The sequence below is a fragment of the Phyllostomus discolor genome, chromosome 3, assembly GCF_004126475.2.
Source record: "Phyllostomus discolor isolate MPI-MPIP mPhyDis1 chromosome 3, mPhyDis1.pri.v3, whole genome shotgun sequence".
Taxonomy (NCBI): domain Eukaryota; kingdom Metazoa; phylum Chordata; class Mammalia; order Chiroptera; family Phyllostomidae; genus Phyllostomus; species Phyllostomus discolor.
The window spans coordinates 89318398-89333200 of record NC_040905.2 but is presented as its reverse complement, the minus strand read 5'-3'; the positions used below and the strand labels follow the sequence as shown (position 1 = coordinate 89333200).

General features: G+C 45.9%; 1 protein-coding gene across 2 annotated transcripts; it reads left to right on the top strand.

Annotated features, from left to right (window-relative positions):
• Positions 1 to 7302: 7302 nt before the first annotated feature.
• On the top strand, positions 7303 to 14703 carry ATP5MF (ATP synthase membrane subunit f). 2 transcript variants are annotated; one of them, XM_028531030.2, is made up of 4 exons: positions 7304 to 7406; positions 12426 to 12533; positions 13810 to 13926; positions 14561 to 14703. In XM_028531030.2, the coding sequence occupies exons 1-4, from the start codon at positions 7394 to 7396 to the stop codon at positions 14587 to 14589; spliced, it is 267 nt and encodes an 88-aa protein (XP_028386831.1). In that variant the 5' UTR covers positions 7304 to 7393; the 3' UTR covers positions 14590 to 14703. The 2 variants fall into 2 exon arrangements, with proteins under 2 accessions (XP_028386849.1, XP_028386831.1); XM_028531048.2 differs by lacking the exon at positions 13810 to 13926 and having other exon boundaries at positions 7303 to 7406.
• The last annotated feature ends 100 nt before the right edge of the window (positions 14704 to 14803 follow it).

Genomic DNA, 14803 nt, shown 5'->3' with positions numbered 1-14803 from the left:
GCATGTGCCCTGACAGAGAATCAAACCTACAACCTTTCAGTTTGCTCTCTGCTGCCCAGCCAACTAAGCCACACTGGCCAGGGTGAGAAGATGATTTTTGAGTTGACTCTTAAAATGTGAATAAGTGAGTTTGCCTGTGGACAGCGAGAACAGGAAATATGAAAGAATGGAGGAAAGGACGAGTACTACACATTCCTGCATGCAAATTCTCTGGCTGTGGGGGAAGGCTGGACTTAAAGCTGAGAAAGCAGGCAGAGTTTCAAGGTCACTCAGAAAATGCAGACATGATAGAGCAAAATTGTCCATCTGCTATAACTTGGACTCCCACCCTCCTGATCAAGACTGTTCTTTCCAAATCATTGCAATGGCTTCCCAATTCTTTCTTTCTTCCCTTTCTTTCCGTCTTGGCTGGTAAGCCTCCCTCGATTCCCGGCACCATCAGCTGTGTCGCCGGGATCTCTGCTAAAGCCGGGTGGTGGTTCCCCCTTCTAAAGCTGCAGGGATCCCCACTCTGGCAAAGCCGAGTGGCTCTCCTTTCTATTGCCACAGCTGTGGTTCTCCCTCCTCAAAGGCTGCCGCGTCTGGGTTTAAATCCCCGCGCCAATCTTCCTCTGGAGCCCCATTTCCAACTCCTCCCACTATCCGCTACACATGCTAGCCTTCTCATATCCTTCCAGCTTTACTGGGCTGCCATTGTGGGTCTGGGCAGGCATGGCCCCATGTCATGGAGCCAGTCTTCTCCAAGCTCCCATGCAGGCGCTGTAACTCCCGCAATGTGCCCCAGTTACGTCTTGGTGGGCAAGTTAGTTCCATTCCCCTGGCTCAGAGCTATTTAACATATCTATGCAACCAGTTAAAGGTTATAGATATGTTAAATGACCATACCAGAGGTTAGCTGCAAAGCTGTTGCTATGCAAAACAGCTCTCAATGGCCCTGCTCCATTTGTCCCTTCCCCCAACCCCCACCTGTGGAAGGGAGGGGTGAGGACATCTTAATATTTCCTGAACACTTTGAGTTCTGGACCCCATTCCAAATCCCTATTTGGGGTCCCCCCCTCTTGGCAGCACCCTGTTACAATAGGGGACTCAAGACTTGGGAAATTTTAGCTTAAGGTAAAGTGCTGTAAGTCTAGCAAGTAATGTGTATGTTAAGCTTTTGTTTCAGAAACTACAGATAAGGCCCATCCTGGCTCCTGGGAAAAGCAGCTGATCTCCTGGAGCACTGGCTAGAGATTACTGCCTGGAGACGTGTTGGAGGCACCCGGGCCTTTTGTGTGACCCTTGCCCCCCTTGGGAACAGCTAAACTGCCTGAGAACAGGAATGCTGCAGCTCCCCTCACCCAATCCTCCCTGAATTTCAAAGCCCTCACCGCACCTTGTTTGTCCTCCCCCACCTCCTTGTAAAAGATCTGGCCAGGAAAGAGAAGGGAAGATGGTTTGTTAGGGTATGAACCTGCCATCTTCTCGGATTGTTACAGAACACAACAAGGGGGGCCTGGGATGATATACTATTATTGAAAGAAGGCCCCGGGTGTTATGTCCGCTGCCAGAGGAAAGACGTCTCTCAATGCCAGAGATTCGTGAAAAGGAAAGGAAATGTTTATTTAATGCTATATAAACTTAAAGTAGTGACCTAATGTCTTCACCAAAATCCCAAAGTCCCTAAAAACACCCACAAACAGACACAGTCCTTCCTTCCTTCCCCCTTTGCCCAGTCCAGAGTACCGTATCTCAAGAAAGGAAATAGAAGTCCATGGCTTAGGTAGTCTTCTGGTTCTTCTCAGTTAGTACTCCCTCTCAACTGGGAGACCTCCCTGGGTTCCCGGCACCCTCAGCTGAGTCGCCGGGATCTCTGCTAAAACCAGGTGGTGGTTCCCCCTTCTAAAGCTGTGGGGGTCCCCACTCTGCCAGGCCACGTGGTTCTCTCTCTGGGATGCGGGAGTCTCCACTCTACCAAAGACGCATGGTTCTCTCCCTCAGGGCTGCCGCGTGGTTCTCCTCCTCTCTCAGGGTTGCAGGAGTCTACACTCCATCAAGGCCGCGTGGTTCTCCCCCAGGGCTGCGCATGGTTCACTTCCTAAAGCAGCATGGTTCTCCTTCTCTAAAGCAGCATGGTTCTCTTCCAATGGCTGCACATGGCTCTCCTTCCTAAAGCAGCACGGTTCTCCCTCCTCTCAGGGCTGTACATGGTTCTCCACTCCATCAAGTCCGCATGGTTCTTCCTTCAATGGCCACCAAATCTGGGTTTTAAATCCCCGCTGCCAATCTTCCTCAGCAGCCCCATTTCTGACTCCTCCCACACTTGGCTTCACATGCCGGAACTCGTATCCTTTCAGCTTTATTGGGCTGCCATCATGAGTTTGGGCAGGCGTGGCCCCATGTCCTGGAGCCAATCCTCTCTGAGCTCCCACCCAGGTGCTGTAACTCAGGGGACCCGCCCTCCCCAGTCTGGGTGGGGAAGTTACTTCCATTCCCCTGGCTTAGAGCTGATCACAGCTACTTAACCTATCTATGCAACCAGCCAAAGGCTATAGATATGTTAAATGACCAACCCAGAGGTTAGCTGCAAGGCTGTTGCTATGCTAAACAGCTCTCAATGGCCCTGCTCCATTTGTCCCTTCCCCCAACCCACACCCTGGGGTGGGGAATGGAGACATCCCAAAATCTCCTGGACACCTTGAGTTCTGGACCCCATTTCAAATGCCTATTTGGGGCCCCCCTCTTGGCTGCACCCTGTAACAGGATCGCCAGCCATCTGAATAAAGCGCCCATGAAAGATTCAATCGCTGCCATTGCTTATTGGATTTGGTAGTGACAGGCAGCCTGAATGCCGGTGCCTTTTCCAGTTCCAGAGCCAGGTGACACCTGGTGATGGGAGAAGAGTTGGGCTACAACTGACCCTGACCCAGATGGTCTTGGGACTGGTCAGAGAACTGGGCTGTGTGAAAAGCCAGGCGCTTGTTAAGAACTGCTGGCCCAAAAAAGGAGAATTTTCTCAAAAAAAAAAACAAGAAAAAGAAAAAAAAAGGCTCTCAGCCACTGAGTAAGGAACTCTCCCTCTATGTGGCAGGGCCAGCAAAGAGGGAGGGGGGGTGCCATTTGCTACAAATCAGGGAGCCTCACAGACTTATAAGTGAGGCTGCAGGGGCTCAGAGGGGGTAGCAGTCCCCAGAGGGACTTAATTTAATAGGGGAGGTAAACTGCCGTGAAGGAAATTGAGAGTGGGCAGCACCCAGGCCAGCAAAGAGGGAGGAGGGGTGCTGGGTGCTCCCACTTGGCGCACCTCATGCAGTAAGTAATCAAAAGGTGGCACAATGCAGTGGACTAAAGGCACTGGCCTGGCACATATGGACAGTGGGGGCTGCGCAGTGCTCTGAGGGCTTGGGCCAGAGGCTGGACACCTGTTAATATGTAGCCCAGACAGAGGTCCCAAAGCAGAGCCACAGGAAAGGGAAAAAAATGCAGCCCAGCCCCCCTCTGCCCGAAGCATCCAGGAAAACCAGCAGAACCCACTCAGCGAGTTTAAAGTCAGCAGGAGGCTTTTTATCCCCCCTAGTGTAAGACAATAAGACCTGGAGCTGGGAAAGTGTTACAGAACACAACAAGGGGGAGCCTGGGATGATATACTATTAATTGAAAGAGGGCCCCGGGTCCATTATGTCTGCCACCAGAGGAAAGACGTCTCTCAGTGCCAGAGATTCGTGAAAAGGAAAGGAAATGTTTATTTAATGCTATACAGACTTAAAGTAGTGACCTAATGTCTATCAAAAAATCCTAAAGTTCCTAAAAACACCCACAAACACACAGTCCTTTCTTCCTTCCCCCTTTGCCCAGTCCAGAGTACCGTATCTCAAGAAAGGAAATAGAAGTCCATGGCTCAGGCAGTCCTCTGGTTCTTCCCAGTTAGTACTCAATCTCCACTGGGAGACCTCCCTGGGTTCCCGGCACCCTCGGCTGAGTTGCCGGGATCTCTGCTAAAATCAGGTGGTGGTTCCCCCTTCTAAAGCTGTGGGGGTCCCCACTCTGCCAGGCCGCGCGGTCCTCTCCTCAGGGCTGCGGGAGTCTTCACTTTGCTAAAGACGCATGGTTCTCTCCTCAGGGCTGCGCATGGTTCTCTTCCTTAAAGCAGCATGGTTCTCCCTCTCTCAGGGCTGCAGGAGTCTCCACTCCATCAAGTCCGCGTGGTTCTCCTCCCTCTTAAAGCAGCATGATTCTCCTTCTCAGTGGCCACCAAATCTGGGTTTTTAAATCCCCGCAGCCAATCTTCCTCTGCAGCCTCATTTCCGACTCCTCCCACACTCGGCTTCACATGCCAGAACTCGTATCCTTCCAGCTTTACTGGGCTGCCATCATGAGTCTGGGCAGGTGTGGCCCCATGTCCTGGAGCCAATCCTCTCTGAGCTCCCACGCAGGCGCTGTAACACAGGGGACCCGTCCTCCCAGTTAGATCTAGGTGGGGAAGTTACTTCTGGGTGGGGAAGTTACTTCCATTCCCCTGGCTTAGAGCTGATCACAGCTACTTAACCTATCTATGCAACCAGTCAAAGGCTATAGATATGTTAAATGACCAACCCAGAGGTTAGCTGCAAGGCTGTTGCTATGCAAAATAGCTCTCAATGGCCCTGCTCCATTTGTCCCTTCCCCCAACCCACACCCTGGGGGGTGGGGAATGGAGACATCCCAAAATCTCCTGGACACCTTGAGTTCTGGACCCCATTTCAAATGCCTATTTGGGGCCCCCCTCTTGGCTGCACCCTGTAACAAAAGGACCAAAGACAGATCCAGAGAGAGGTCAGAAGACTAACGACCAACAACCGAGACAAAATTCACTTTGCTATCCTCCAGAACCTGCATTTTTTTCTTCTTATGATTATTTATTATTTTTATCTTCCTTCCATTTAGTTTTCTTTGTTTTGTTTGATTTCATTGTTTTACCGGTTTTCTCCCTTTCATATTGCATTTTAATTTCTCTTCCTTCACTTCACTCATATTCCAATAACACACTACTCTTGGTCTTTTACCTTTTATTCTTTTTATTCAGATCATATATTTCTTGCCATATTATTGTTGTTCCCATTCCCACAAGCACCCTTCCCTGGTCTTGGTCCATTTCATTATCTTCCTGAGCTTTATTGCTGTTGTGGTTAACTTTATTCTCTCACACACTATGCCAAGTTTCTATCCCTTACTCCCACTATATTTCACTATCTAACCTAGCATAAGCTCTCTGCTTTCTGGAGTCAGCTCACATCCTTTTACCCCTCTAATAAGAGTCTTATCTCTTTTTCACCTTTTATATAAAGTGGCTAGTTGGGTGAAATATCATGGTTATTGGTGTACTTCTCCAAAGGATCTCTTATCAGTTTTCTACTTGTCGGTACTTTATTTTTTTATATATACATATATATTTTATTTATTTGTTTTAGACAGAAGGGGAGGGAGGAAGGGAGGGAGAAAGAGAAGCAGAGAAACATCAATGTATGGTTGCCTCTCGCATGCCCCCAACTGGGAACCTGGCCTGCAACCTAGGCATGTGACCGGGAATTGAACTGGTAAATTTTCGGTTTTGGGGGACAATGCGCAACATACTTAGCCACACCAGTCAGGGCTGGAGGTGTTTTTCTACTGCAGCCAAAACTAGTCCATATAGTCCTTGACTATAGAGTTCACTTGTTTATTGTCCCTCTCTCTTCAGAAACAAATGCTCCACAAGGTCAAGGATTTTTTTTATTTATTTCCCTAGGATCTTGAGTGACTGAAACAGCGTAGCATTCAATACTTGTTCACGTGAGCACCCTACAGAACTGTGAGCCCCCTACATAGGCTGGCCTGCATCCTCCAGTCTCAATCCTCCCCCTATCTATTCTCTACACAGCAGGCTGGGTTATTGTTCAAGTATGCAAATTTGATCACATCGTTGTCTTTCTTTAAGCCTCACTGGGCTCCCCACTGCCCGGAGGATAAGCTCCACTCTTCACCCAGCATTCACAGCATTTTGTGTTCTGACCCCTGCTTGTCTCCCCAGATTCACGTTATCTCTATAATCTTTTATTCTTTTTTTATTATGGTAAAGTTTACATAACTCAAAATTTACCATTTTAACAATTTTTAGGTGTACTTTAAATACATTCACATTGTTGTGTAATCATCACCACTATTCATTTCCAGAATGTTTTCATTATTCCAAACAGAAACTCTGTGCCCATTTAACACTAACTCCCCAACTGCCACCATCCTGTTCCAAATCCACCACCTGGCTCTAAACCCTTTCTGCCTTTGCAGTTCCTTGCTTGGTGTGCACTTGGACACTTTGTTTACTTAACAACTACCACTTCATTTTTCTAAAAGCCAGCCCAGATAGGCTCCTCTTCTCTGAAGTCCTTCCAGACCTTCCCCTCACTAAGGCGTCCATGGCCCTCTGCTGTGCACACATCTATCGCTGTGCTCACACCTGTCTACACTTTTATCTTCAGCCCAAAACCAGAGATACCAGAGCTCAGAGACCATGTCTGATTGATTTCTATGCCCCCAGTGCCTAGTAATACCAGTATGATTGGTGAATGAATAAATGGCTGATTAAAAGTTTCCTAACTTCCCCATGTCACTATCCTGATGAATCTATCAGTTTACTGGTCCAATTCCTACTATCCACCCAGTGTTTAATTATTTTCACACACATTGTTTCATTTAATTCCTACCACAAGGATACCAGGTAAACATTACATCTCTATTTTACAGAGAAGGAAACTGAGATTGAGGGAATCGAAGCATCACGCCCAAGTCAGAATTGCTTAACTAGCAATGGTTAACGTAGCCTTTCCACAAAAAAAAAAAAATAAGAAGGTGGTCAGGTGTCATAGTTCCCGGAAAAGAACTAGCAAAAAGAAGGACAGGAGCTGTGAACCCCTAGGACCTTGCATACCGCTGTAGTTAGAGCCCAGCCCAGAGCTGGGACACACATAGGTACTCTCAAATCATACCTATTTGGAGCCCAAGTCTAGACACAGCTTTTCCCGGTGGCTGGGAATTCCTTACGAGTCGGAACTTAACCTCCCATCCAGGACAGTTGGGAGGGAGGATCTTGATATGCTCTTGTAACTTTTTACAGCAAATTTAAGGTGACAAAGTAAGAAAGCCAGGGTATTCTTTTACCTCCTACGATGGGGAACCCAGGCTGAACTCTACTCCCTCTATCCCTGTTCCTAACTGAGAGGGTCCCAGGGATGTGCCCTCTAGAGACTTCCCCCTTCACCTTGTACACTTGCAGCCCCAGCTGAGAGCACCAGCCGCAACCTGCTTCCTGTGAGACTTTGCTCTCAGGGACACTGGGGCGCATGCGCCCTACCCAGCAGTCCTCGCGCGGCCCCACAGAGGGGACACCCCGGACTCCAAGATGGCGTCAGTCGGTGAGTGTCGGGAATCGCTTGGGGTCGATCAGGTTAGAAGCCGGAGTGGAGACGCCCTGGGAGGGGAGGGAGCTGCGGAGCTATCTGTCTTTCGCTGAACATTTTGGCCGCAACCTCAACCGAGGCTCACTGAGCCCTTTGCCCAAGGGTCCTGCGCCTGCCGACCTTTTTTTGCTCTCCGGGCCGCGCTGCGGGCTTGGAATGCGCCGCCTCGGGACTCCCACCCACTCCCGTGAAGGACTAGCTGGTCTCGTCCCCGCCGCGACTCAGGCGCTGTGCATTTAAACCCTACGCTCAGACTGTATCCTTCTTTTTAAAGTTGACGTTAAAGTTAAGATTCAGGAGAAGTTTAAGGCCTAGGACAGTGCCTGAGTCGCGCTCAGGTTAGACGCATATATGTTGACTGCGCCAAATAGTCTTTAAGAGGTGAAGTGACCTATTCAAGGTCAGAGCTAGTGAGAGAGCTGAGCTGGGATTCAAAGCTAGGAGTTTGAGGCCATGTGGTAAACTGAAATTGAATTGCAAGGATGACCTTAGTACTAGCTGGCTTTTCGGTGACATGTATAAATTGCTGCAGTCATCGGACCGTACGCACTGACTTTTATTTTTAAAATAATACGGAAACCACGTATAAGACCTAGATCCTCAAAGTAGCCTTATCAAGAAGTCAGTACTGAGTGTTGATCCCATATTAAAAATGAGGAAAATAATCTTTGGAGATGTGGTGTGGTCTGCTTGAGATCACACAGCATAATAGTGGCAGAGTTTTGATTAACCTATGAATGTGTACCCCAGTCTTAATCTCAGCCTGGAGAAATGAAAAGGAGACCAGAAAAGATGAGAATGATGCTGTTCTCATTTGTAAAAATGGACATGAGAGTATCCACAGGTTGTTGTGTCATTGAAATAAGAGAACATGGGAAAAGGAAGCATTGAGACTTGGCATCTTATTTAAGCAGAGGGTTGTTGTGAAGAGAACTGTGGACTAAGGATTTAACAACTTAGTACATGTAAGGTACTTGGAACGCTGCCCAGCGCACAGGTGAGTGCTGGTCATCCCAATTTAAACTCTGACCTTTGGGCATGGTCATGTCACATCTGGTACATGCAGCATCATCCTGGGAGAGGGAATTGGAGTCCAAATCTTAAGTATTGATGATCTTGTAAATGATGTCTGTTGCTGGAGCATAAAGCTACTAGTTCATTAGCAAATAAAGTGATGAAAATATGAATTAATAGCAATAGATGAGATCAAGGGCTGGCAGCCTGTGGCCAATAGGCTGGATTTCCTGAGGCTTCTTTTTGTGAGCTAAGGAGGGTTTTTATGTTTTTTAAAAAATCATTCAGAATAAAAAAAGACTTTATTACAGAGGCCTTGTGTGGCCTGCAAATCCTAAACTCTATTCTCTGGCAAACCCCTGGGTTACATTTAGCACCTAGAGAACACTTGGCATTTCCATGCCTCTTCATATAAGGGAGCAGTATGTTTCTTGAAGTCATAAAATCAGACCAGACGTGTGGTCCTTCCACAATCTTCACTGAGTCTCTCATGACCAGGAATTGTGTATGTGGATGTTCCTACCTTCAGATAGCTCATAGACCGAAAGACAAATAATAATAATTTCCATTTACACAGCACCTAAAGTCAAGCACCAAGGTGGGTACTATTCTTATTTTACAAAGGAGGAAACTGAGGCACAGAAAGGGCAGTAACTTGCCCAAGGGCATACAGCTATAAAGTGGCACAAAACTAAGAACACTGTATTCTAGAGTCTGCCCTGTTATCACTGCACTCCATTGGTGTGAACCAGCGACTGCAGAGGGTTGTGCAGCACTGCGGAGGGGTGCTGAGGGGGCGTTCCAGTATTGCTGCCAAGCACTGAGGCCTTTGTCTTCCACTAAAAAAGAAATTCTTGGAATAAATGTAGATGTATCTCTAATGAATCTGACTGCCCTCTGGAGTTTTGTGATGGTGGTATATTTGTTCTCCTTAAAACTAATGTGATTTTTTTTCTGTGCTTATAAAGAATAAAAATAGTACAGATATAGACATATGTAGAAAATGATTATTGGCTTTTTTTTCTCCTCTGATATGCCAAGGCACCATGCCATCTTCTGAATGTGGTGATGAGAATGTGGAATGTGTTTTCATAGTTTTTGTGAATGTGAAAAAGATAGCTTCAGTGGACTCAGAAGTAGCCTGATTTTTTTTTTAGTCACCAGCCTTATACCAGTCAAAAATATTTTGATTTAAAATACTGTTCTTTTATTTCCCCCAACATAGATCTATTTTCAAAAGCACTTTTAAACTTTAATTATGGAAGATTTAAAATAAAAAGGAAACAAAATAATGTAATGAGTGCTTTGTACTTATTACTCAGTGTCAGCAGTTAGCAACATTGTGCTATTCTAGATCCATCTATTTTATCATCACTCTCCACCACAATGCTATATTTAAAGCCAGAGTTGGTTTTAGAATGACATGGTTGCACTCCTTACCACATGCAAGAATGCTTTGAGAGTGTAGGAAAGGTATTACTGTGTTCTTATTTAAGAGTAAAATGTGGTATGGTAATCCTTGGGTTAAAAGTCTGCCGATTCAAATGAAGACAAACCTGTGATGTAAGATATGTACTTACTGAACTTTTTTTAAAAATGGCGCAGGCAAGGTTACAGAGGAAGGTATAGGTCATTTTCGGAAGACGTTGTTTGGTGTTGAACCTAATATCATTCGACACTAAGCTCTCCAACAGAGCTTTGGAACATATCTTAAAATTCATTTAAGACTATCTGACATCTCAAAAATATTACTAATCAGGTTTTTTTTTTTTTTAAAAGAACTAAAGGGTGAGATTAGTCCCTGAAGTCCTGTGTGGCTAAAATGTCCTAAAGTATGGTTTATGTGCTTTTTCCCCACTGTACCTTTCTCCTTTTAAAAAAAAAGTTTCATATAAATCTTATGAAATTTCAATAGTAATAATAACAGTTTATAATTCTGAGCACTGTTCCAAATGCTTTTGTATAGATTCTCATTCAATCCTTGGAGTAAACCATTTTACAGAAAAAGAAATGCGCTCACAAATTATATAGAAAGGAAGTGCAGGCACTTGAGATCAGGAGGGCAGGGAAAGAGGCCTTTTGGGAGATGACAGTTAAGTTGAGATAATCTTGTGAGGAACCGAGGGCACTCAAATGAACTAATTCTGTTGCATATGAAAACAGAAAGGGTTTTGGCTCAAGTGTGGTGAGCCCAAGAAGATGAGTGGGTATGTTGTCTTCCCTGACAGAATGTTGGCCCCTGAGAGCAAGGTTCTCGTCTGCGGTCAGTGCTGTGTCCACAGTGCTTGGTATGCTACCTGGCATACAGTAGGTGCTCCATGCTTATTGGATGAATCTAGGTGGAAGGTTGGGGCAGTTTGTTTGGGATAGGCAGCCTAAACCAGGACACTTAGACCATGTATGCAAGTCATAGGCTTATGCCTGTACCTGTCACTTGTGGCCCGCTCTGACAAGCACTCAGTCTGGTTCATTAAGGTGAAGGGTCTGGTTCTGCAGATGAGCTATAGCAGACTAGAAGCTACTGTTCAGTCTTGCATTTCTCTTTATGGCCTGGCAGTCCTTGTCCTTAAGGATTGGGAGATGTCAGGAAACCTGTGGGATTCCCTTTAGTGGACACTTGAGGCTGGTCTTTAGAGAGCGTTAGTCTTTCCTTGCATCCCCAAAATGGAAAAGAAATCTTGGAGTGATTTAGTCTGGCTCCTTCTGTGGCTGGTCATCTTTAGGAAGGAACTTTAGTTCTTGATTCCTTGCCCTGAAGAGGACACTTACTAAGCAGCTTTTTAAAGTTGACCTCTGGGGAAAGACAGGGGAAGGGGGACCATTCCCTCATGAACATTTGGACACTCACAGCTCTGCTTCCCTTCCCAGGCCCTCCCTGTTTGACTCTTAAGCCCTGAGATGAATACAGTATGGCCTCAACTAGGGGCCCTTCTCCAGTCCTCAGACTCTCATTGAAATATAATCTGGGGCCCATTAGATCATTTGGAGTGGTTTTTACTGTCATTTGACATTTGTGGTGCCAGGTAGGATTCTTGAGGAAGCAGTCAGATTGGCTTCAGGAGCATGGGGACCACGCCCAAGGTTCAGTCTTGCCTGTGTGCTCTGTGACTTTGGCCAAGTTGCCCAACTTCTGTGAGCGCGCCCCCCCCCCCCATTATAAAATAAAGGCATCAACTACTTGCTTCAACGATTAAATGAACCTAATACATGTAAGGTTAATACTAGTTTTGTAGTAATCTATTCTGTCCTCCACTTTATTCCTTTCTTCCTCATGGCCCTTAGTTCTCTTTTTACATAGTTATTTTCAGCAAGCTCTTAGTTAAAATCCTGTTTTTAGCCTTGGCTGGTGTGGCTCAATGGATTGAAGGTTGGCCTATGAACTGAAAGGTTGCTGGTTTGATTCCTGGCGAGGGCACCTGCCTGGGTTGCGGGCCAGGTCCCCAGTTGAGGGTGTATGGAGGCAACCAGTTGTTTCTGTTACACATCGATGTTTCTCTCCATTTCTCCCTCCCTTTTCCTCCTTCTAAAAATAAATAAAATCTAAAAAAAAATCCTGTTTTTAACTAATCTGTCACTACAGCAGTTCTGCCATTATATAGACTCTGGATTAAAATAGTGAATTTGGCCCTGGCCAGTGTGGCTCGATTGGAGAGTTGTCCCGTGCACTGAAAGGTTGCAGGTTTGTTTCCCTAGTTGGTGTGTGTGCAAGAGGCAACCAGTTGATGTCCGCCCCCCTCCACTCCCTCTCTCTCTAAAAGCAATAAAAAATGTCCTTGGGTGAGGATTTTAAAAAACAGTGGATTTGGTGTGACATATTTACTCATAATATTATTTATGTCCGGCCTCTATGTAGTGACATTATTGAATGGTTGAAATGAATGACATGAAAGGATGCTATTTGTGTTATTGGGAGACTTTTCAGTATATGGTTTTTGTTTTTGTTCTTCTTTTCTTAATCAGTACCATTGAAGGAGAAGAGACTCATGGATGTCAAACTAGGGGAGCTGCCAAGCTGGATACTGATGCGGGATTTCACCCCTAAAGGCATTGGTGGAGCATTTCAAAGAGGTCAGAGCCTTATAGATACATGTAAACAAAAGCAAATCTCTGGTTCTTTAGGTTTCTTTTTCCTGTGAATTAATTTGGGTAGTAAAGGCCTTGTTTCAGACCAGTAAGTTATGTAGGGGACAGGGAGACACTGCTAGCTCTTAAATTTCCATGCTTGGTCCTGTCAGACTGGGTCTGAGATACTTCAGCCAAGAAAATGTTTTCTGTTGCTTGGAATTGGTATCATTGCCTTCATCTTAGAGAAAGGTCTATGAGCACTTTCACATCATGAGACTTCTTTAGGAGGAAAATGAGTGAAGCATAGTGGACGTCAGTTTAAAGTATAATGCTCATTTTCCTACCAGGCAAAACTTCCATGATGAATATTTGAAATGATCTGTCCTCCAGGTCTTTGTATTTTAAAGTGCATAGCTAGTCAGGTCAGTCCTCTGGAACCCATGTCATGTTCCCAGAATTAAGACCCACATCATCCCATGGGGGCCTGCATGGTTTCCAGCCTTCTCAGGGGCTCCCCTCCTGCGTTTTCTAATTCTGGCCTCCCTGTGGCTCTCTTTTGTGTGCCACCTTCCTACCCTGAGTCTTCAGAACAGAATAAGCCATGGTTCCCCCTCACTCAGTTACAATAGTCCCTGACTCAGTGGAGGTGAAAGTGGCCTGTTCATGCCCACAGCCACCTGCAGTGTCCCTTCAGGGCATCCCTCACTATTGAAAACTATGGCCTTCTATGACCATTTTGTTCCTTTTCTGTCTACTGGGCTGTGAACCCAATAGGGCAAATGTTGTTTCCTCATTGGTGGGTACACTAATAAAGAGAAATACATAAAGCCTTCCCCCTCCTGCATGGCCCTTATTGAGGTTTGGATTCTTCACTCAGATTTAGGATAAGCTGCTGGCACATAGGTTCTGGGTCACTTCCTGAACGCAATTCTCAGAATGGCTTTATGTGATTTTAGTCTGATGTTCTCTCTCAACCTTTCCCAGGCGGGAGGTGAGGGTGAGGTAGGATCAAAGTTACTGGCAGGCTGAGCCAAGTCTGTAAGATTGAGGCCAAAGGGTAGGGGCAGAATCAAGGGTGGCCTAGATGGAGCTTCTCCTGGGCTTGTTGGGGACCCAACACAATGGGCATTTGTGCTTTTTCCTTTTTCAGTCTGTGAATGTAGGGTCAGTGGCTTGAAGAGCCAGAGCAGGACGGGGTCTCTGAATTTACCAGACTCAATTTTGCACACTATGAAACATTAACAGTAAAGCAGGATAGTGACCTCCTCTCTGTTTGCAGGTTACTACAGGTATTACAACAAGTATGTCAATGTGAAGAAAGGGAATGTTGCTGGAGTTTCCATGGTGCTGGCAGCTTACGTGCTTTTTAACTACTGCCGTTCTTATAAGGAACTCAGTAAGTGTCTCTTGTGTTACCCTGTCTTCAGTGGGGTTTCCCATGAGGGAGTGGTATTGGTTCATTGTCAGATTGAGAAGTCCATCATCTTACTGACAGCTGAAGAAGTGGAGGGACTTGTCAGAATATAGTACTTAGCATATTATTTTCAGTGAGAAAACTGGCAAAGAGAACATTCACAGGAAAAATAGATGAAGCTGGGGTAAAGGTAATACTTAGGAAGCATTCTGCCAAAGGCTGATGGGAAATTTGGCTTCATTTTCTTAGCAGAGAGGGAAGGAAGTGGGATAGTCTGGTGTCTGCAGCGCTCTGGAAAAGTGTAGCTGTTTTAGGTCCTGAGACCCAGGAGGAGCTTGTCCAGTGGGCGGCCCCAGAAAGTGTCACTGGTGGCCACTGATTGGGTTTATAGCTGTCTGAGTGGGTGTTCTGTCTGGAAAGGTAGAGGCTGGCCAGGGGTAGATGAGCATCTGAGATGCCTTCTTGTTTCCAGGTCAGCAGTTGGGCTCCGAGTCATTTCCTGAAAGGAGTTCTTAGGATACCTTTATGCAATTGTAGTAGCCTAATGTTTTCCTTCTCATCTTGTGCTTTCACTGAACATTTAAAAAAACTTACCATTCTGCTTTTCTAACTTCAGAACATGAGCGGCGACGCAAGTACCACTGAAGAGGACCCAGTGTGGACTCCGTATTCCTAACCATTATCTTTTCACAGCACCTCTGAACCCTTTCATATTATAACTAACACCTAATAAAAGATGACTGGTACTGGGCTGCTTCACTGCTTTAGCCATTTCGCTGTGCTCCAGGAGGTCCCCTTGCACAGGGTTGGATAAGATTGCTTTACCACTCCCAAAGTGGGACTGTTAGTTCTGGGTTTT